The 24972-nt window shown below is 39.9% G+C and overlaps 1 protein-coding gene across 1 annotated transcript in view; it reads right to left on the bottom strand.

The window, feature by feature from the left end:
• The window catches only part of LOC126273173 (dnaJ homolog subfamily C member 13), a 337754-nt gene that overhangs the window by 116940 nt on the left and 195842 nt on the right, over positions 1-24972 (bottom strand). Inside the window, exons 23-24 of the mRNA XM_049976652.1 lie at positions 23954-24089; positions 3004-3188 (exon numbers count right to left, since the gene is read on the bottom strand). Coding sequence (XP_049832609.1) covers positions 3004-3188; positions 23954-24089 — 321 coding nt within the window. The remainder of the gene's footprint in view (positions 1-3003; positions 3189-23953; positions 24090-24972) is intronic.

A 24972-nucleotide genomic window follows, 5' to 3' on the forward strand; every position in this document is an offset into this window, starting at 1 on the left:
GATTTGATTTTATTGCCGGAGTTGTTAGTTTCTTCTCTAACACACATATTTCTTGATTTCCTTACAACTTTTCTCAGTATGTTACAATAATTTTTATGGTGTGAAACTACTTCTGGATCTTTACTAGTTCGTGCTGTCTCAAAGTTTTCTTTTTCTTCCTGAAGACACTTTAATGCCTGTAGTAATCCAAGGTTTCTTTGAAAAGTGTGTGGTGTTACATTTAGTATTTTTCTTTGGGAAACAATGTTCAAAAGGGATATAAATTTATAAAGAAATATGCTGCATTTATCATTAGCATTTGGATCATTATATACATATTCGCAGTTTACATTTCCTAAACTTTCTCTGAAGTGATCTATAGATTCTGGGTTGAGCACCCTCACACTTTTACTTAATGGTTTCTGAAGTGTACACCCTGTTAGGTTTTGTACGTTAATCAGTTGTTGCATCGTGGTCTGGCAATCCATTTACCACAGGGAAAGCATGTGTTTGGTCTATATCCTCTTGCTGTACAAATACATTATTTATTAGAGTAGTACTGTCCTGAGCTATATGTGTAGGGATATTGATCACTGATTCTGAGTTATATTTTGTTAGTAACACTTCTAGTTCACTTTTCCTCTCAGAATTATTTAGAAAGTTTACACTGAAATCACCACAGATTAATAACTTTTTCTTTTTGTCTGACAGACAGCATAATAGGGAGTCAAATTTTTTATGGATAGCTCAAAGTCTCCTAATGGGGACCTGTACACTGTTACTAATCTCAATACTACATTATCTACCTGAAGTTCACATGCACAAATCTCGAAGTGCTGATCATCATAAAATTTGCTTACTTCTACAGTCTTGCATTTATACCCAAACCTCTTAAGTTGCTATCTATAAGTAACATGACTTACTAACAACATTCACTCACGTTTACATTTGCTAACCCACTGGTCAGTAATAATTATGAGTATGCAGCATTGTACAGACTTGTGAGTTATTGGAAGTCAGCAAGAGAAGGGTAAGTGTCGTCACACTGAAATTTCTATAAAAAATATATATATTAAAAAAGTTGATTTTCATACTTCTTTGCATGCCAGGTCTCTATATCAGATACCAACTGATGGTGATCCATTTGGTGTAGACCTATAGCTAGGCAACTAGGACATGACCAATGGTTGTGTAATAACTGGCATTCTTAGACAACTACCCTTCATTTGATCAACATTTTATTTGTTCGAAACAGAGATCTGGCTCCTTATTTTTTAAAAAAATATATAGTTCCTTCCTCCCTGTCCCTGTTTGTGTTCCTTAAATAACACCAATCTGCTTTCCTGTCATAATGTGGCAATGGAAATTCTGCAATGCCAATGGAAGAACGTAATTTAAAGGCATTCAGTTTGATAACCAGAGGCTCCATTATGTGTAATAATGAACCTAATAAATTTGATTGACACAGCGTGTTTGAATAAGGATGATTTCGTCATGCTGTTGGGAGGATCAAACTATGTTTGTAGAAGCATGATGTACAAAGCTACCCTAGGAATGTGGAGATATTTAATAATTTGACATGCATAGATGTACTCATTGTCACTATTTTATATTATTCTGATTTACCATCTTGGTCATCTGTGAACTGCAAATTAGAGTTGCAGACGTGTGTATTACTGAAATATGTATTCACTTCAAAAGAAATTTGATATTGTAGACCTATGCGGCTTAGCGAAAAGGTTTCCATACGGTCCATGGACTTCATTTAAACATGCCACAAAAGGAGTTACTAGCACGTACAATATGTACTTGCACTTCGAGAAACAACGTGAAAACAAAGAAAGTGGCAAACAAACACAAATAATGTAGTGTTTAATGTGAAGAAATGAAGTCATTGGCCGAATTCATATTACAAAGTAGTTTAAACTGAAGAGCACAGGTGCGAAACACAACTTTTACAAGCTCTAGAAGTTAACTCAACTACTGATAGCCACCAGCAAAGACACAAGATTTTTTTAGAGTGTGCTGTACTAGAATTGTCTAAATGCCCCAACTTTGTAGTGGCTTTTTACACCACCATGTTCAGTCTCTTAAGAATATACTATGCTGTACGAATATATTATGCTGGAAGCACTACTCCAATACAAAAAACAATGCAGATACAATTTGTATTACTGAACATTGGCTACAAAATGGTGAAGTAAAATTAACCTCAATAGCAGAAATACATTAGTGAGTCTTGGTGGTAATGCTGTCTTTGTGAAATAGTAAATAAATTTCTGTGATGTTAATAAAGACTATACTAACCGACCTGTAAAAGATTTGAACTTTGTATTAATAAATTTTCAGAATTTCATATAATGATTACTAACTTAAATAGAGCAACAAGGGGCAGTATGAAAGCATTTCTGACAAAACTAGAGGTTGTACTGGTGTTTTAACATGGAGCTGGGGCTTTCTGATGATTTTACATCAACTTTTTAAAAGCCAACAATGTCAGAGATGCTTTGATAAATATATACACTGTTTATTCATTAGGCGGCTGTGAGAAATGTATCAAATGCATTCCCAAAGTCAAGGAACATGACATCTACCACTTCTTAGTCTTGTGGCTGGAGAGAGCATGATCTCTACAGAGGAGATTTTTGGTCACCAGAAATCTCATGAAACATGAGTATAAAAAATGTACTAAAATTCTACAACAGGCCAATGTCGGAGATAGATTTATAGTTTCTTGCATCTGTTCAACAACCCTTAATGAAAATGAGAATGACCTAAATCATCTTTCCTCGTCATTAGGAATGCTGTATTACTCCAGTAACATATTGTACGCTGCTGCTAGATCTTACTTCCCCAAAATGGAGCTTTTCTGCTTTCAGTTAACTCTTAACTGTAAGGTACACTAATAAACTAGACTACTTCACGCTACACATTAAAAAGTATCTTCTAGCAAATAAATCAGTAAAGGGAGATTCTGCTGCAGTTTGCCATTCAAAAACAAATACAGGATAATTGCCAACTTACTTCAAGACCTCTTTCCCGGCGCAGCTCCTCTGCATTGAGAGCCGAGCAATGGACTGTATGATAGGCCAGTTCACCAGCACTTGCAAGCAGTGGTGCAGACTTTGAGAATAAATGTTCATCTGCACTTTCCAGCTGAATTGTTTTGATCAGTTGTGGATAGCCAGCATATTTATAGGGCTGCAATTCTGTACATTAATAAAGACACACAATCACAAAACATAATGTCAAGATATGTTTTCAGTTAAAAAATAATACTGGAAGAAAAAAAAGAGAAATCTCTCAACAGGATTTGCAACAGGGGGTTATACATAACAATACAATCACATTATATGTTAATACACACAACAACAAAAGTTTTGCATCACCCCAGTTACAGTCCCTTCAACTGTTCAGAGATGCCACTAAACCCACCCAGAGATGTAAACAACCATGCATAAATAGTGCCTGTTAGATGGAGAGGGTCTATCAGCCCATCAGTTCCAGTCATTGCACCAGAAAGGAGGTACACAGCTCGTGTTGTCTGTGGTTCAACCACACTTAGACAGTCAATACCGAAGTTCAATTGTGTCTGCTTTGTTACTTTGTGCCAATAAGGGAAATGTCCAGGCATCTTAGAGTGAACCAAAGCTTTGTTGTTCGGACATGGAGGAGATACAGGGAGGCAGGAACTGTCAACAACATGCCTCACTCAGGCTGTCCAAGGGCTACTACTGCAGAGGATGACCGCTACCTACGGATTTCAGCTCAGAGAAACCCTGACAGCAATTACACCATGTTGAATAATGCTTTTTGTGCAGCTACAGGATGTCATGTTACAACTCAAACTGTGTGCAATAGTCTTCCTGATGTGCAACTTCATTCCCGACATCCATGGCGAGGTCCATCTTTACAACCACAACACCATGCAGCACAATACAGATGGGCCCAACAGCATGCCAAATGGATCTGTCAGGATTGGCATCATGTTCTCTTAACTGATGAAGGTCACATATGCCTTCAACCAGACAATCGTCGGAGATGTGTTTGGAGGCAGCCCCGTCAAGCTGAACACCTTAGACACACTGTCCAGCAAGTGCAGCAAGGCAGAGGTCCCTTTATGTATTGGGATGGCACTATGTGGGGCCAACGTACACTGCTAGTGATCAGGGAAGGTGCTGTAATGGCTGTACGATACGTGAATGCCATCCTAAAACCGATAGTGCAACCATATCGGCAGCATATTGGCGAAGCATTTGTCTTCATGGATGACAATTTGCACCCCCATTGTGCACATCTTGTGAATGATTTCTTTCAAGATTATGACGTCGCTCGACTAGAGTGGGCAGCATGTTCTCCAGACATGAACCCTATCAAACATGCCTGGGATAGGCTGAAAAGGGTTGTTTATGAACGACGTGACCCACCAACCACTCTGAGGGATCTATGCTGATTTGCAGTTGAGGAGTCTGACTATGTGGACCAACAGTGCCTTGATGAACTTGTGGCTAGTATGCCACGACAAATACAGGCATGCATCAATGCAAGAGGATGTGCTACTGTGGTGTTAAGGGTACCAATGTGTACAGCAACTGGGCCACCACCTCTGAAGGTCTCGCTCTATGGTGGTACAACATGCAATCCACAGTTTTCATGAGCAATAAAAAGGGGTGGAAATGATGTTTATGCTGATCTCTATTCCAATTTTCTGTACAGGTTCCGGAACTCTCAGAACTGAGATGGTGCAAAACTTTTGATGTATGTATATCCTGACCAACAATTTAATGGCTGTGATAACAAAAACTGTAAGTGCTATTACGATATGAAGCAATAAATGACTCATTTCACAACAGAATCCAATTCATGAAATGATCTTATCAGTGAGGACAGTGAGAGATGTTTTAGGGGACATGAGTGAGTCACATTTTCCAACGCAATCACAAGGATTTGAACCATATAGCAACAAAAATTGCTAAAGAGCAGCACTTGGTGTCATTACAGAGATCCTCTAATCCTCCACTAGCCTCTTGCTCCACACCTCTCCATCTGCATCTACCCCCATACTCCGCACGCCACCTGATGGTGTGTGGCGGAGGGTACCTTGAGTACCTCTATCGGTTCTCCCTTCTATTCCAGTCTCGTATTGTTTGTCGAAAGGATTGTCGGTATGCCTCCGTGTGGGCTCTAATCTCTCTGATTTTATCCTCATGGTCTCTTTGCGAGATATACGTAGGAGGGAGCAATATACTGCTTGACTCCTTGGTGAAGGTATGTTCTCGAAACTTTAAAAAAAGCCCGTACGGAGCTACTGAGCGTCTCCCCTGCAGAGTCTTCCACTGGAGTTTGTCTCTCATCTCCGTAACACTTTCGCGATTATTAAATGATCCTGTAATGAAGCGTGCTGCTCTCCGTTGGATCTTCTCTATCTTTCCTATCAACCCTATCCGGTACGGATCCCACACTGCTGAGCAGTATTCATTCAGTGGGCGAACAAGCATACTGTAACCTACTCCCTTTGTTTTCGGATTGCATTTCCTTAGGATTCTTCCAATGAATCACAGTCTGGCATCTGCTTTACCGACGATCAACTTTATATGATCATTCCATTTTAAATCTCTCCGAATGCGTACTCCCAGATAATTTATGGAATTAACTGCTTCCAGTTGCTGACCTGCTACATTGTAGCTAAATGATAAGGGATCTTTCTTTCTATGTATTCACAGCACATTACACGTGTCTACATTGAGATTCAACTGGCATTCCCTGCACCATCCATCAATTCACTGCAGATACTCCTGCATTTCAGTACTATTCTCCATTGTTACAACCTCTCAATATACCACATCATCATCCGCAAAAAGCCTCAGTGAACTTCCGATGTCATCCACAAGGTCATTTATGTATATTGTTAATAGCAACGGTCCTATGACACTCCCCTGCAGCACACCTGAAATCACTCTTACTTTGGAAGACTTCTCTCCATTGAGGATGACATGCTGCGTTTTGTTATCTAGGAACTCTTCAATCCAATCACACAATTGGTCTGATAGTTCATATGCTCTTACTTTGTTCATTAAACGCCTGTGGGGAACTGTATCGAACGCCTTGCAGAAGTCAAGAAACACGGCATCTACCTGGGAAACCGTGTCTATGGACGTCTGAGTCTCTTGGACAAATAGCGCGAGCTGGGATTCACACGATCGTCTTTTTCAAAACCCATGCTGATTCCTACAGAGCAGATTTCTAGTCTCCAGAAAAGTCATACTCAAGCATAATACGTGTTCCAAAATTCTACAACTGATCGACGTTAGAGATATAGGTCTATAGTTCTGCACATCTGTTCGACATCCCTTCTTGAAAACGGACAACCTGTGCCCTTTTCCAATCCTTTGGAACGTTACGCTCTTCTATATACCTATGGTACACTGCTGCAAGAAGGGGGGCAAGTTCCTTCGCGTACTCTGTGTAAAATCGAACTGGTATCCCATCAGGTCCAGTGGCCTTTCCTCTTTTGAGCGATTTTAATTGTATCTCTATCCCTCTGTCATCTATTTCCATTTCTACCATTTTGTCATCTGTGCGACAATCTAGAGGAGGAAATACAGTACAGTCTTCCTCTGTGAAACAGCTTTGGAAAAAGACATTTAGTATTTCGGCCTTTAGTCTGTTATCCTCCGTTTCAGTACCATTTTGGTCACAGAGTGTTTGGACATTTTGTTTTGATCCACCTACCGCTTTGACATAAGACCTAAATTTCTTAGGATTTTTTGCCAAGTCAATACATAGAACTTTACTTTCGAATTCATTAAATGCCTCTCGCATAGCCCTCCTCACACTACATTTTGCTTCGCGTAATTTTTGTTTGTCTGCAAGGCTTTGACTATATTTATGTTTGCTGTGAAGTTCCCTTTGCTTCCGCAGCAGTTTTCTAACTCGGTTGTTGTACCACGGTGGCTCTTTTCCATCTCTTATGATCTTGCTTGGCACATACTCATGTAACGCATATTGTACGATGGTTTTGAACTTTGTCCACTAATCCTCAACACTATCTGTACTTGAGCCGTCAGGTACTCTGAAATCTGCTTTTTGTCACTTTTGCTAAACAGAAAAATCTTCCTACCTTTTTTAATATTTCTATTTACGGCTGAAACCATCGATGCAGTAACCGCTTTATGATGGCTGATTCCCTGTTCTGCATTAACTGATTCAAATAATTCAGGTCTGTTTGTCACTAGAAGGTCTAATATGTAATCGCCACAAGTCGGTTCTCTGTTTAACTGCTCAAGGTAGTTTTCAGATAAAGTACTTTAAAAAATTTCACTGCATTCTTTGTCCCTGCCACCTGTTGTGAACATTTGAGTCTCCCAGTCTATATCCGGCAAATAGAAATCTCCACCCAGAACTATAACATGGTGGGAAAATCTACTCGAAATATTTTCCAAATTATCCTTCAGGTGCTCAGCCACAACAGCTGCTGAGCCAGGGGGCCTATAGAGACATCCAATTACCATGTCTGAGCCTGCTTTAACCGTGACGTTCGCCCAAATTATTTCACATTTCGGATCTCCGTCAATTTCCTTAGATACTATTGTAGTTCTTATCGCTATAAACACGCCTCCCCCTTCACTGTCCAGCCTATCTCTGCGGTATACATTGCAATCTGAGTTTAGAATTTCATTACTGTTTACATCTGGTTTCAGCCAACTTTCTGTCCCTAGTAGTACGTGGGCATTGTGACCGTTTATTGATGAGAGCAGTTCTGGGACCTTTCTATAGACACTCCTGCAGTTTACTATTAGCAAATTAATGTTGTTATTCCCTGTTGCATTTTGCCTACTCCTACCTTGCTGCGTCTCAGATGGCATCTTGCCGGGCCTAGGGAGGGAATTCTCTAACCTAAAAAACCGACATGTGCACTCCACACGTACTCTGCTACCCTTCCAGCCGCTTCCTGAGTGTAGTGCACACCTCACCTATTCAGGGGGACCCTACATTTCTGCACCCGATAGCGGAGGTCGAGAAATTTGCACCCCAGATCTCCGCAGAATCATCTGAGCCTCTAGTTTAAACCTTCCACTCCGCTCCAAACCAGAGAACCGTGATCGGTTCTGAGAACAATACTACAAATAGTTAGCTCAGATTCCACCCCGCGAGCGAGGCTTTCCGCCTTTATCAACTCCCCAACCGCCTGTATGAAACGAGGATAACCTCTGAACCCAGACAGCAGGAGTCATTGGTGCCGACATGAGCAACAATTTGCAGTCGGGTGCACCCAGTGCTCTCTATCACTGCCGGCAGGGCCTCCTCCACATCTCGGATGAGACCCCCCGGCAAGCAGACAGAGTGAACATTGGCCTTCTTCCCCGAATTTTCCGCTATTTCCCTAAGGGACTCCATCACTCGCCTCACGTTGGAGCTCCCAATCACTAATAAACCCCTCCCCCCGTGTGCCTGCTCGGACCTAGCTGAAGGAGCGGCCACATGTACACTCACAGGCAGAGCGGGCGATGCCACACGGCCAGCCTCCACATTGACCCTCTGCCTTGTGCACCGCAAACACTGCTGAACCTGCCACTCCCCTTGGGGAGAGGGTGGTCCAACCGCGTCCGGTACACGCAAAGATGTCTCGACAGCAGGGACAGTGGGTAAGGCATGTAACACCTGGGGTGTACCATGCAACACACCAGACTCCCCACTGCCGCTACACTCCGAGGCAGCAGCCTGAAGATGGCTGACAGCTAACTGTGGCCATCAATACGTTCAGCTGTTCGTGAATAGTGGCCAGCTCCTCCTGCATCCGTACACAGCAGTCACACATCCTATCCATCCTAAGAAATCAATTTACTGTAGAGTGTTAACTTTTAACTAGACTGCTAATTCACTAAAGGCAGCTGATAGTTGACTAAATTGTGGTTACTGGACACTTCTTGTAGAAAACAATGAAAATAGCACTACCTGTCTCTGGACTCTATTCAAAACAAACACTAGCACTACTGGCACTATAGTTGACTAAAGGGACTCTCTCTGACTTTATTCAAAACAAACACGAAATCTATGGAGCACTATTACTAGCACTCAGCAATTACAGCTTCCTAAAAGCAAAAACACATGGAAGAACAAGTGACAAGTAAGAAAAATACAGTTAATACTTCACTGCACAGCAGACGTGACGCAGACACAGCTATGACGACACACCCACTTCTCCCCAGTCCCAGAACCATAAATTCAACCATCCTGCCCCCTCACACACTAACCTGCAGACACCCCCCCCCCCCCTCTTTCCCCCGTCTGTATCCTCCCTCCCATTCCACTCCCCTACGTCAAAGTCATCATGCATTGTCCATTAACTGACCTGTGCAGGTGCCTATGCCTGTGCCACAGTCCTACCCTGTGTCACCACCACCACCACCACCCCCAACACATCCTCTCACCCAGATGATCTGATGTGCTGCAATTCTGGCATAGGTAGACAGCCATCATGTGTGTGGCTCAAAAATAGATCCATTTAAAAGCTAACAAAGGCATCTGTCACATTTAGGTATCTTAGACTTATCACCTCTACTATGAAGTGAAATGTTACTTTTATTTCTTAAAATAATTTATGTTCCACCAGGTCTCTCAGTTCACTGTGTATGGGTTCAGAAATTCATACTTAGCAATCTTACTGGGTGATGCATTTCAGATCAGATTATTACTGCCATACAAACTTTAACTCACTTTACTGGTTGCTGCTCCACCAATCTTTGCTTCTTGTTGGTTACTCTCTCTACTACTATATTTTGTCAGCTGCCTTTTGCCTTTTGTGTCACTTCTCAAGTTTTTAAATCTCATCTATTGCAGGCAATCTTATCTTGGTTCTTTTGATTCTCTATTGCTGTGAATACTATGAACTAGTATCTTTTCTGACAATTTTACTTACAGTTATTTTTACATAGTATATGTCTTTATGATATTGAGGTTAGTGCTGATCATCTATATTATCATTTCTTCTTGCACCCTTTTACTACACTATATTGCAGTGCTATGTTTTTATGATGTCTTCTGTAATGTCCTATATAAAAGCATTCATGCAATTCACGGCATGACAATCTGTCTACCCCAGTATGAGAATCACCCTAATTTTGCAAGTACAGGACACAGACAAAGTGTGACATTAGGAAGTTTGGATCAATCCTGGAGGTGTTCTCAGATGGCCAAGGCACTTGTGGCAACCATTTGCATTAAGTGGGAAATTGTGTTCAAGTCCCAGTCTAGCAAGAATTTTCATTGGCACCAATATATTGTGCATCTTGAGTCCAACCATATTTGTAATTATGAACGCACTTTATGTACTGAATATTTAAGATATCAAATAAGAAATATGGAAGCAAACAGCAGCTTTGAGGAAGCAACACAAATGCTGTGAAAACGTTTTGTCTTAAAACCTAACATGAATTATAACAAAATAAAATTTTCAAAGATTAAATATTTATTACATGTTTATAGCTGCATACTACTAAATATGGTATCACATTCTACCTGTAGGTAAATTATGAAAACAAGAAATAACTTAATGTTCTCTAAAAGTCCTAACTAAAAACCAGAAGAGGTATTCAACATATCCTTTGTCAGACAAGATCTTTGTTACAGTTGTGGTGACATCGATAGAACTAAATATTTCCAAGTATATACAATTCATGATTTTTAGAGAGTGAGATGGTGCTACCAAGTTTTCAATTTTGAGATAACTCAAGGTGTAGATGGCTAAAATCATACCTACAATTACTGGAATGATTTGGAATTACACACATTGCTTCAGACAATATTTCTGAGGTATCAGTAGTTCCTTGTTGTCAAATAAGCATCAGCAGTGGCAATTGCAGCAGCCAACATCTAATTTTCAATGCCAGATAAATGCCTCTTGTTGATTTCCTTACCCACTATGCTCTTCAGCTACAGGTATTTGTGTTAAACCTCAACATTTCCCAATGTCATCCTCCTATTTTCAATTTGGAGGTCTTATCAGTGTTTTATTATCTACTGTAATCCAGCAAGGAACTTATTTTGTCCATCTAGCATCCTTTCTCCCAGGCACACATCCTGCCCACCACATGATTTCAATTGGTGATCATCTTCCTTTTCCAACTTTCCCCTGTCCATTTGTTTGTTTTCTTGCCAGTCCTTGTAATTAACCCTAATAGCTTCTTTCGGCAGTATTCAGATGTCATACACACAACTACAATTCCACCACAAAATAATATAATATAGTATTATGCTTTGCAAAAATGAAAAACAGCATGTTTTGATATATATTTTAGGTACACAATTAATAAGCTGACTCCTTGAATAAATTATTCTAGACAACTAAACACTAATATACATTATATGTTGACTACAGGAAATATATCATCTAATTATATCCCCCAAAACCTAACATAACTCTCTCTCAGATCATTCAAGTTAAGTTTTGAGTAGTATGTTCACATGTCAAACTATCTTGGGGACAACATGTAAAGTGTGTTAGTGATAAGTTCTCCGGAGCAGTTTACTTTCTTACAGCAACTTACATATTACCTACCTTAGTACAAGTTAATATAACAACAAAAACAATCAATTTGTGACAAAAAAATTTAATTGGATAGATAAAAAATCTACTCATCAAGTAGCGGTAGAACACGCATATAAAAGAGGGTTGCAGTTAGGCAAGCTTTTGGAGCCAGTAGCTGCTTCTTCAGGAGTCTAGGAAATGGGGTAGATATCAGTAAAGTCCCCCAGAACTGCAGGTCATGGAAGACTTAGCACAATGGATGAGAAGAAAAGACTGATGTTTTAAACTGCATCAGATGAGATTTGAAAACCTGAGAGCTTAAAGTTGGAAGATAGGGTAATATGGAAGACAGAGCTTACTGCTTAAACACCATGCATGAGATATTAAGAGTGAAAGCCTAAGTGCATTGAACTTAGCAGAGGTCGGACAGGGACAGTAAAAAATAACAGATAAAACAATGAAAGATGTAGAAAGCTGAAACAGAGTGAAGAAAAGAGTAGATATTGTGAAGAAATGCTGATACGAAAGAAATTAAGGCCAGGTGGGTGACGAGAACCAAGGACATATTGTATCACTAGTTCTCACCTGTGGAGTTCTGAGAAACTGGAAGAATACAGATGAAGTTTGTGGTAAAACAGGCCCCAGAGTCACCATTTTCACGTTGTAGAGCATGGTCTGCAACAGGATATTGTGTGTTGCCAGTATACTACCTCTGCCTACACCCATCCATCCTAATTGATAATTTGGTGGTAGTCATGCTGAAGAAAAAGGCCGAACAGTGTTTACATAACAGCTGTTATATAACATATATCGTTTCACAGGTGGCTCTTCCTTTGATAGTATAAGCTTTGTCAGTTACAGGGCTGCTAAAGGTGGTGGTCGAAGAGTGCATTGGGCAAGCCCTGCAGTGGGGATGGTCACAGGGGTTGGAGCTATAGGGTAGGAGATGGGTGCGGAAGAAGTACAGGATCTGACAAGAATACTTTAGAGATTGGAAGGGCAATGAAAAGCTATTCTAGGTGTGGTGGGCGAAATTTCAGACAGAAATGGATCTCATTTCTTTGTATGGTTTTAGGAAGTCATGGCCCTGTTGAAGTAGCTATTAATACATTCCAGATCACGATAACACTGAGTCACCAGTGGTGTGGTCTGAAGTAGTTTTTTGGAGGGGGTCAGCAGCACCAGGATTGGATGCAATGGCCCAGGAAATCTGCATATGAACTAGGCTGGTGGGTTAATTTTGTGCAAGTATATGTCTGACCAGTTATAGGGCTGCTATAGGTGGAATGACCCATGTCATTTACCAGCTGTTATGCGAACACTGTTCGTCCTTTTACATCAGTATGACCACCACCAAATTTTCAATTGGGATGAAAGGGCATAGGCAGAGGGTGTATAATGGCAACACACAATATACTCTTGCAGAGAATTCTCTACAACATGACAACCATGACCTCAGTGCCTGTCTCACCAAATGCGCCATATGGATTCTTTCCCCAGACACTAGTTTCTCAGAATTTCACTGGTGGGAACTAGTGCTACAACATGTCCTTGATTCTCACCACCCATCTGGCCTTAATCTATGTTAATTCCTTCCATCTCAGCATTTCTTCACAGTAACTACTCTTTCTTCACTCCATTTTAGTTTTCTACATCTTTCATTGTCTTACCCACATAATTTTCACTGGCCCCTCCCACCTCCGTTACGTTCAGTGTACTTAGCCTTTCAATCTTATTAACTCTTGTATGGTATTTAAACAATAATCTCTGTCTTGCCTATTACCCTGACTTCCACCTCTAAGACCCTAAGTTTTCAAATCTCATCTGATGAAGGCCCCAGCAATCAATCTTTTCTTCTCATCCTTTGCGGCAAGTCTCCTCTGACCCATGGTTCTGGGTGACTTTCCCAAAATCTACCCCTTTTCCTAAACCTCTCCTGTCCTTTTCCTTCACCCCACTGTTTCCCTCAACCCTCCCATCTGAAGAAGGAGCCACTGGCCCCCAAAGCTTTCCTAATTACAACCCTCTTTTATGTGGGTGTTCTGCCGCCAATTGGTTCAAATGGTTCTGAGCACTAAGGGACTTAACTTCTGAGGTCATTAGTCCCCACCGCCAGATGGTGAGTAGATTTTTATTTATTTATTTTTTTTTTAATACACGCCACAATGTCCTCTTTTTCATTATCCAAAGTACATCATCATATCATATTATTTTGTGTGGAAATTCTAGCTGTGTATATGGCAACTTAATACTGCAGACAAAATCTATTAGAATAATTACTGTTTCTTCATATACAGGGTGCATCATCTAAAGATTGCAACAAAAATATTTCGGAAATTGAAAGTGCTAAGGGGCTCTTATTGTTAGCCAATCATCAGATTGTAATAATACTAAAAGTGTTTTTTTGCAAACAACACTTTTTTTTTAATGGAACAATACCTGTTGACAATAACAAAATAAAAGTAGGGTAAATTAGAATGTAGGTGATGTTTGTTGCAGGATTCTAGTGTGAGCAGTTTATTATATATCTTATTTTGAAAAGTTCTCTCACTGGCACTTGTATAACACCTGCAGCATCACATACTAAAGAACAACACAAGTGTGTGTACTAGTAACAAGGCAATTGACCATCACATGCTATGTTCAAAATGGCCACCGGCAGCAGCAATACGCGCTTCCAGTCTAGTATGGAATGGCAGCTGCACACGTGCTAGCATTCCAGCAGAGACATCCAAGCAGGCTGCAGTAATACATCATTGCATATCATTGGGAGTACATGGTGTCCTTGCAGACATCATCTATCAGCTTTCTCCACAGAAAAAAGTCTACAGGCAGCAAATCCAGGGAATGGGCTGGCCAAGGTACAGGTCCCATCTGTCCAATCCAATTTGGAAACTATTCATGAAGACATGCTGTAGTACTTCATGCAATATTTGCTGGACAACCATTTTATTGGTACCAAAGGTTCCTGCTAGTCTGCAGAGGAATGTCTTCTAGCATCCTTCGAAGATGGTCTGTTAGGAGGCTGTGATACTTGGGCACATTCAGTGTTCTGTCTGTGAAAAACGGGTCTATGAGCTGATTGTTCACTATCCCATACAACACATTTACACTCCCTGGATGCTGACATTCCACCAAACGAAGTCAACAAGGATTGTCAACAGACCAATAGTGGGTATTTCAGTGGTTTACTTGGCTGTGATTGGAAAATATGGCTTAAACACTAAACACAATATAAGGGTATTCTCAAAGTAAGGTCCCATTGGTCACGAAATGGAAACCACAGTGAAAAAAGTGTTTTATTTGCAATAGTTAGCCATACCTTCCAGCAACGTATCTACATAGTTGCCATTCCAACTAAGACATCTGTCATAGTGTTGTATCAACTTTCCAATAACCTCATCATACTCTTTTTGCCGATTCTCTACGCTGATCTGGGGTATCGCGTCTGAATTCCCATGTACACAATTCTCATAATCGTTTCCACAAAGCTCTTGAGAAAAGAAAGACTTTATAAGGATGGAACCTATGTCAATGGAGAATGTGTAGGACACTTGCCTTACTCGCACCACTTCCTCATGTGATTGTGCTGGAGCTAATGTGCAAATCAACTGCAAAAGCAGCAAGAACATTAATTTCCCCCTCTTCTGTAATCACTTGTTTCCTCCTGTTATGTTGTCTAGGTGTTAAATTACCACCTTTATGTAACTTGTTGAAGAGGTTGATAAAGAAATGCCAAGATGGTCGACATGTATTGGGATGTCTTGCCCCATACACTGTTCAAGAACGAACTGCATTTCTCAAACACTCTCCATACACTATGACCATATCAACTTGTTCTGCACTGATAAATCCTATCATGCACTCCTGACCTCCTGCTTAGACTGTCACACAGAAACTGACTAATAAGTCACAATGCACTTGAACACACAAGCACACTATAAGCAAACATAACAACATCGTACCTAGATACTACATAGCTTGAATCACACAAACAAGTGTCAGTGAAGAAACTCTTCAAAATACGGTATCTCATTAATGACTAGCACTAGAATAAAGCAAAGACCACCACTGACATTATAATTTACCCTACTTTTCGTTTCTTACTGTCAATATACATAGTTCCATTTAAAAAGGGTATGTTTGAAAAAATATACTTTGTAAGTATTATTACAATCTGTCTAATGACTAACAATATGAGTCCCTGACAATCCATTCACTCTGTGAAAACTGCACATCAATAGCACATTCCATTTCCACAATATTTGCAGTACAAGTTTTAGGTGATTCACCCTGTGTAGCATATTGTACACCACTGTTTGGTTAAAAAAAATGATAGTAATGAACTTTTACTGTAGGTTTCGATTTACACAAGGAAGCAGCTTAATGGAAACAAAACACAGAGAAGATGTGCACTGTTGTAATACAAGAAGCAAGATGCCCTTGTATGCTATACTACAGATTCAATACCAAATAATAGTTATTAACTCATGGAGCACAAATTATTTAATGAGCTTTTACACACTTTACAAATGTACAACTGTACAAGCATTCGAACGCATCAGGACTGGTCATCTGCTCATTCATTCTACAAATAATGGCATTTATTAAGTGTAATATAAAACTGTAAATTAATAGCTAACCCACTGTAGTTTTGAATATTATCAGTTTTACTGTAGTATGTTTGTGACATTGACTATTGCTATAAAGACCTAACAACAACAGCTACTACTACTACTACTACTACTACTACTGGGCAACTTAACTTCCTGAATGGTTTTTGCGTTGAAAGTCTACATGTCACTGCCACGAAACAATATTAGCACTATACACCAATAATAAACTAATGCAAGCTCATGTTTGAAAATTTTATTTTGATTACTAGTGCAACATGTTACTTTTACTCAATTTATTGTCCTCTTTGTATTTAGTTGTCTTAAACAGTTTAACATACAAAATTTTATCAATTGGTTTTACAGCTTTTTCGTTAAGTTTTACAATATTGTTCTTAATGTATCGAGTGTGTGCTGGAATAAGCTAGCAATAGTACTCCGAGCAGCAAAGAGGTTGCCAGACAATTGATAATAGACACCGGAGAAAGCTAGCCTATAATGAGAGAGGCCAAAGACAGACTCGTAAAGAATGCGCCACCAACACCCTCTCAACCACCAGTATTTATATTGCTCACATGGACAAGAGTGCCCAGTCACCCAGTCAGTCAACGAGTCGAGTCATCATTCACAGCCCAGTGGGAGTCACCGTCCTTAGCTCAGCCTCTAGCTCAGAGTCAGTCAGTACTTAGTGACCAGAGTAGTGTACATAGTGCGACTGGTACTTCACCAGCAGTGAGGCTAAAATGGGCTAGTATAGAAGAGCTTGTACCACAACACCTGGACAGTCTTAAGTAACTTCTTGTTCTTATGAGTAAAGAACCCCGTTAATATATGCATGCAGTCTGTGTTATAGAAGAGGATACCAGCCACCAAACAAAATCCTCTTCTTGGTTCCCATGGTACAAGCCAATAGTAACGATATGACAACAAAGAGTCTACATTATTTCAACCTCATCATAATATATTTTCAGAACTACGTTCATACATGATTAATTAAGTCATTCTATTTGTTACTGAAATTTACTAGAGGCAATGATAGAACACCATCAACAAATTGGAGATTTGCCACAATAAAATGTCTTTTTCATTTTCCCAGCTTAAGGGCCTCAGAAGCTTATCTGCTAGTGCACCCATCGGTCTTGTCGTCTCTTGTTCGCCCATCCTCCTCCTCTCCTCACCCCCCCCCCCCCTCCCCACCACAACCACCACTTAGCCCTGTGCTACCCACATCTACTGTCTGCATGCTCTACCAGACAGCACAGACCTCACTCCTCTCACACATGCCTGTTGTTATCCTTCTCTTTCCTAACCAACTCAGGATTGCTGCTTCCACTCAATACAATGCACTTTTATTCTGGTCTGGGATATCAGTTGTGTGCATGAGGGTGTGTTGCTTATATGAATGTATGTGCATTTTTCTTTCTGAAGAAGGCTTTGATCCAAAGCTCAAGATATAACAGTCTTTGTTGTGCTTGTCTGCAACTCAATTTACAGTAAGTAGCACTCTATGCTTTTCGTAATATTTTTGAATCTACCAAAAATATATTCATTTTGTATCGTTCATACTCAGATTATTTTCAATTGTTTCTCTTAGCCTGTTTCAATGTACCACCATCTGTCATTCTTATGGAGAGATTTCTGAATCATTTTGTTTAGTTCAACATATGCTATCATGCTTCTATTTTTGTTTACTTTAAACTTTTGGATTTTTTTTAAAAAAAAACTGCCTTGTTCTGTCTGTGTTTTTATTTTATTTTGTTTTGAACTCTTCAATCTGCTTTGTATTTTTCTGTCTGCCTAGGTAAATTTATTAAATTTATGCCTCTACATCCAATGAACTGCATGACCAATAGGGAAATAGTCTGTAACCCTCAAGCACCTCAGCAGCATAAAAAACAACCAATATTATTCTGCATTTCAAAACCACTGCCACGCACAGAAAAATATGCACAGAAAAGTATTACTAGCAGCAAAAACAGGTCCTGAAATGATAAATTCATAGAAAAGGCAGAATACAAAATAAACACTGAAATCTTAATGACGCTGTGATCCCCCAGTGCTGAAGAACTACGCAATGTTTTACATAATTTAAACAATAAAACCTCTGCAGATATAAATGAAGCACGTATGTGCTTGCCAGGAGGACTGTGTAGATCAGGCTGTTCCAGCTCATCGGCTTGTGAGCCGCAGAGTGCTCCCTGCTCCAGGGAGCCGTGTCGCTCACCGTGACCATTCAAGTGGGCCGGCATGTGGCACGGCTGTCTGAGGCAGGCGGCAAGGCAAGCGTTTTGATGTGCCAGCTGCGTCTTACAAGATCGACAACCTCTTACTCTTAGCTGCTAAGATGTGGTGACATGCTACACCAGGAAATACAATGTTCAGGAAATAAATAAGAAACAACTATTTTACAAGAAATTGCATACTAAATTTATTGGGCCTCTGTAGCTTGACATTTTCTTTTCATTACAAGATCAGAAATATCAGGCGTCAGAGTGTTGGTAGCATTAATGCAGAGGATGGCCTTCATTGTTGCATCCTTAAGAAACGATCGTTCCTTACTTGTTACTCTTTTCATTGCTGAGAAAAGCTGCTCACAACAATATGTAGATCCAAACATGCACACGATCTGAGTAGCATTGTTGTTAAGCTTGGGTAATGTTTTTTTTTTGCTGTAATTAACGATACCATCATGACAAATCCAATGTGTTGTAGTACCTCTCTTTCAACAAAGTTGAATTTTACAATTCAATTATCTCCAATTGAAGTGACAATGACAAGTCATTGTGGGAAACTGAAAAAGGAGTGCTGAACACCGTAAATTCCATTTCCAAATTAGTGAGGTCTCAGAATCGTGTTTCAAATGACATGATGAGCTGCTTTAACACTGCTTGGTAATCGCCAAAAGTAGTACCTTCAGGTAGTTTTAAAGAAGCAAGGCGATTGAAGAATGTCAAATGTCCATTACTCAAACGTAACTTTTCCATGAACGCTTTGATCTGGTTGTGCATGTCAACGATTAGCTGCCCTTTGCCCTGCAATGACAGATTTAAATTATTCAGATGCATAGTTATGTCAGCTAGGAATGCCAGGACTGATATCCATTTTATATCTTTCACACAACGCATTTCTTTCCCTTTCATTTCGAGAAAAAGAGATATTTCCTCACGAATGGCAAAGAAAACTTCAAGAACTTTTCTCTGACTCAGCCAACGAACTGTATTGTGGTCAGGTAGATCCCCATACTCCGCTTCCATATCTTTCAGGAATCCTTTGAATTGGCGACGATTCATACTGTGACGCCACACAAAATTCACACACTTCACGACATCTTTCCTTATGCCACCTAGCTCTACTGTTACAGCACACAGTGCCTCTTGGTGAATAAAACAATGAAAAGTCAAAATGCCTTTCCCGAATTCGTCCCTGAGCTTATTTTTCAAACAAGAAGCAAAACCTTGGTGATGCCCGATCATTTGTGGTGCACTGTCTGTCGCTACAGAATGGAACTTATCCCATGGCAAATTCATATTGTCCACGGTCCACAAACAGCTTCAAAAATGTCATGTCCTGTTGTGGGGTAAATCTGTGGTACCACATCCAAGTGTTCTTCAGTTACTTGCAGCTCCATGTCGACACCACACACAAAGACTGCAAGCTGAGCACAGTCCAATATGTCGGTCCTTTCGTCAAGCACTAGGGATAATGCAACAAAGCTCTCTGCCTTTTTCCTGAGCTGTGTCTCTAAATCCACTGCCATGTCCAGAATTCAACAAGACATTGATTGCTTCACCAGGCAAACCCCTTCAACTGCCTGCACCTACCTTGGAAACAAACATTCTGCAACTAGGCACCGTGCACGATTTTACGAGTGTTCCCACCGAAAACAGCTTGCCGCTTGTCGCAATGATGTGAGCGACCCTGTAGCTTGCTCAAATTGCAGATTCAGAAGTGTTTTCTCTGCTCTCATTCACCTGAAAATTATGAACGCATTACAGAACACGAACTATGTTGCACGTTTTGATACACTCCGTATTACGAAACCATTTTTAAACTTACGTCTCCTGGTATGTCGTTCTTAAGCCTGGCTACCAGTTCTCTGTGTGCAATGCCTTCTACCTGATCACAGTGCGCTCCGTGAAGATGTGTATAATCGTTTTATATCGTACCTCTTCGCAGAATTAAATACTTTATGACATACAAGGCACTGCAGACGACCATGTCTCTCAATGAATAGAAAGGTATCCTCCAGTAGAGGTACAGGGCTCCCGCAGCTAGTCATAGCTGTCATTGAACACGGATTATTGCGCCAGTTGCAACTGCATGTGGCCAGGGGGCAGTGCAATCACTTTCCCCATCCACGTGGGCTCCGAGCTGCTGCAGTGAGCACTCTGGAGTGCTCCGGCTCCCTGGAGCTCAGTTGAAACAGCCTGGTGTAGATGGTATCAAAGACTCTTTATATAGTACATATCATAAATTAATTCTTCACCACCGCTTGCTTTCCAGAGAGACTGAAGCATCCGAAAGTTGTCCTATGAAAGAAGGGTGATCCATAAAATTATATGTCCATTTCTTTACTCTCATCATTTTAAGTAGTAAGGAAACCATAAGGCAAGTGTGACTCATTGCGTGTTAACAAAATACAATCTTCTGTGTAAAGAACACTTTGGTTTCAAGTCTGACAAAAGCAAAGAATCAGCTATAAATCCATTTATAAACATTTTTCTGGGAGCACCAGACCAAGGAGATTATGCAAAAAGCATATTTCTTGGCTTTACCAAGGCCTCTGATACAGCAAATCATACAATTCTTCTAAATAAACTGGATGCATTAGGAATACATGGCAGGTTGTGAGTAGCAAATAAGTGGTTTGACTTATATATTTGTAATTGAAAAACAGAGTGCAGTTGCGGGAGATGTCTCAATCAAACTCCGATCACACCATAAAAGACCTTCCTAACCCTGAATACAATGATAAAGGGTATAGCAAATATAAGTGGCCTGGACGACTGAATATGATTGGGCGTGAATGTACAAGGTCTGTTCAAAAAATTTCAGATCATTCATAGTTTTACGCCAATGCTAGGTAGCAGCAAAATCTGGTTGGCATCCCTGCACATGTCTGTGTTTAATGTGTAACTGCTGGAAACTTCAATGCTGTATGTCTATTAGTTATTGTTCAGTACTGTATGGAGTACAACATTGTGTCACACAGTTTGCAAATTTAGAGATGGCAGAGCTAGAGGAGCAACACGTCACATTAAATTTTGCCTAAAATTCAAAAACCTTTACAGAGATACACCAAATGATGCAGGAAGCCTATGTTGATGAGTACTTGAACCTTACGAATGGTTCACATGGTTAAGAAATGATTGGACAGAAGTTAAATATGACCCTCATTCAGGACGCTCTTTGATGTCTACCAACACCACTCACATCACAAATGTCAACAAAGTTGTCTGTGACAATCAAAGGCTGGCAGTCCAAGAGATTGCGTAACATTTCAGCTGAATCATGTTACAAAATCCTGACACAGCATCTCTGAATGCATCATGTTGCTGCTGAGTTGATCCCATGGCTCACGAGTCAAGACCAGGAAGACCTTCGCCGCATAATCTGTGAAGAGCTTTCGCATCATGCAAAAGAGAACGAGATGTTCCTTAAGAGAATTATAGCTGGTAATTAGATGTGGTTCTACAGTTATGATAGTGAGACTATGATTCAATCTTCATAATGGGTCAGGAAAGGTTCTCCAAGACCAAAAAATCAGGTCAGGTCAGGTCATGTCAAATGTAAAATCCATGCTGATAGTTTTCTTTGACTTTGAAGGATCAGTTCAGCCTGAGTTCTTGCCATGGGGTCAGACTGTTAATCGATGGTACCGTTGAGACATGTTGGCATGCGTGCAAGAAAATGTGCAAAGGAAGTGGCCTGAAATATGCCAAGGCAATCCATGGCTCTTGTATCACAATAACACACCCGCACATTCATCCCTTGTGGCGCATGACTATTACACAAAAACAAAATCACCGTGCTACCTCATCCTCTGCCCTCTCCAGACCTGGCCCCTGTGGACTTTTTTTCTTCAATGTTTAAAACCCCACTGAAGGAACAAAAATTTCCAATGATAGACGAGATACAAGAAAAATCGCAGACCGCATTTTGTGGGATCCAGCAAGAGGCATACCAAGACTGCTTCAGGATGTGGAAATGGCATTGGGAGCAATGTATCAAATTTTTTGAACAGATGTTGAAAGCATAAACCATACCACACGGCGCACTCACTGTGGGTATACCCGTCATGTGATCCATGCCGAATGAAAGCATAGTACAGGCTGTGTCAGGGTGAATGGAGCAGTACAAGGGGATGATGGTACTCAGAGTGAAGCAGTAGGTGTATGTTATGGAAAGTTATATGACGACAAAGTCATGGAAATGGTGTGACCAGTTAATTGCTGAGAAGGTTAGTGGTGTCAAACTGTCAGCAAAGAGTGCCATGCAATTCTTAGTCCAGAAATTGAGTCAGAAAGGATCTGCTTTTAACAAATCAACAAACATTCTGAAACATACACGCATACTAGAGAACATGGCAGCAGTTCACCAGAAAATCCTCCAAGGTCCTACCAAATCAACCTTACACCTGTCGCAAGAGACCGGCATATCACATCGATCGTGCAGACGAATACTACACTTGGACCTGCCCTCTGGTCCCAATTATAGCTGGCCATCCGGGTCACCCGATCTGTCAGCATATGATTACTTTGTGCGGGTAGACCTCAGGTCAAAGATATGTCGTAGCAACCCTGATAGGCTTCAAGAACAGTATCAGAACACTTCAGATGAGATTGCAGCAATTCCCACTTTCCAGCTTCAATCTGCCTTCACCAAATTGCTGACCAGGACCCAAAAGTGCCAAGAGATGAATGGTGCCCACTTTTAACATCTTCTACTATCAGGTTAGTACTAGACTTTCACATCCTACATAAGAAAATCATTGTTTTGTCCTTATTAAGTCCATCTTCTGTCTCATTTCTTCCAAAATTGTGTGTGATAGACAAACATCTTCATGTTAAAAGAAGATTCTGTCATTTCTTGGTAGAACAACATTATAATAAATGAAAAGCACCAGTTTGCTTTTGTTCTACAGTATTGTATAGCAAAAGAAACAAATATCTTCCTTTAAATTCTTGCTAATGTGTAATCTCTATTGATTTTACCTATAGTTCCCCAATGAATAATCCCTGAATTAAAACACCAATTAGCATCATGTAATTTAATTTGCTGTCATTTAGCAGTCTCCAGAGATGCATTGTACCTCTTCACTCATGAGCACATTACTGTAAGACAAATCCTCATAATGGTATTTTGTTATAGATTGTCACAATTTTAACAATAGCTGTGCACACATTATTTAATACTACAAGAATTTTCTTCACAGAGAATGTAATGAAACCTTAAAAAAAGGAAAATGTACTGGTGATAAAAAGCCAAGGACACTAATAACATCAAAAATGCATAAAGAACAATAAGAACAAAAAAATTATGTCTACTGAAATAACATAGAAAAAAGTTGCCCGAGTGTGGGGAAGGAATGATGAAAAAATAATTTACTGTAATTTTTACATTATCTTCTACAAATGTTTGGAACTTCTTTCCCATAATTAGTCTACAAATGAAAATAATAAATACATTGAACAGGACCAACTTCCTTCTTGGACAAAGAACTATTGCTTCAACAAAAAACTTTACAATGTATGTCAAGGACACACTTATTTACTTGCATGATATATATCATAAAACTTGTACATTTTTTAGTGTAATCTATAATTGTACCTACCTTCTTGATATCGATGAAACAGAATGCTCTGTGTTCTCAGGATCAAAACTATGTTATCTGGATTTGGACCTTGGCTTGTCCATAAGCTCCGACTACACAGGAAGTCATAAGCCTTACTGACGCTTTCAAAGCGTTCCTGCACATAAGCAAAATATTGAAATAAGGAGCAAGTACTGCTACATCTTAAAATCATTACTACAACTGCTAAAATGTATAATACACACCAAAACAACTCAATACTAAAGGTTTCAACAATGATTAGTTTTGAACATGGGTAGTAAGCCTAAACAAAGTGAACTCCAAAAGAAATGCTAATGCAGATAATGTTGGATGGCTGCAAAAGGAAGCTTGCCCATGGTGAGTTCTGTTTGCCGCTACATAAAATGGGATGTACTGCTGGTGACATGTATTGTGTTAGATGCTCAATCTCCATGTAGTCTGTCTTGTATTTCAAAGAAGTACAGATACAAGGTGTCTGTATATCTGAATACTTTATTCTTCACCAGGGAAAGAACTAAGTGCATAGTCATGCCCTTCTTTCAATCAGTAGTTAATATGTGTGCTTTAATAATTGTAAATAATGAAATGAGTAAAAGTAACCATTCATCATGTATCTGAGGCACTGGATGTTCAACAGACACAAACAAAATGGAGAACGTAGCTGAACTTCAACATAATCTCCAGAAATAATGCGAAAGAACAGATCCTAAGGGATTAAATCCACTATTTTCAGGGTTGTTAGACTGATTAGTGACAATTCCAATAACACTTCAGACTTAGTGGTATGGTGGGGATAGCAGTGGATAGAAGGTGACATAGCTGTGGATGTGCAGAGCAATTTCAGCCACACTTGATACATGTATGTAGCTGCTTACCTGGAATTGTCTGTTTGGTTATTTATCACAAGCTTATGTTACATACAAAAACTGTAATCCATCAATAGCTTAAAAACATTGTTGTTTTCATTCTTAAAGTACATTTCCAGAACACAAAATATGAAGCAAAATATTTTGCCAATT

Source organism: Schistocerca gregaria, chromosome 5 (assembly GCF_023897955.1).
Source record: "Schistocerca gregaria isolate iqSchGreg1 chromosome 5, iqSchGreg1.2, whole genome shotgun sequence".
Lineage (NCBI taxonomy): Eukaryota > Metazoa > Arthropoda > Insecta > Orthoptera > Acrididae > Schistocerca > Schistocerca gregaria.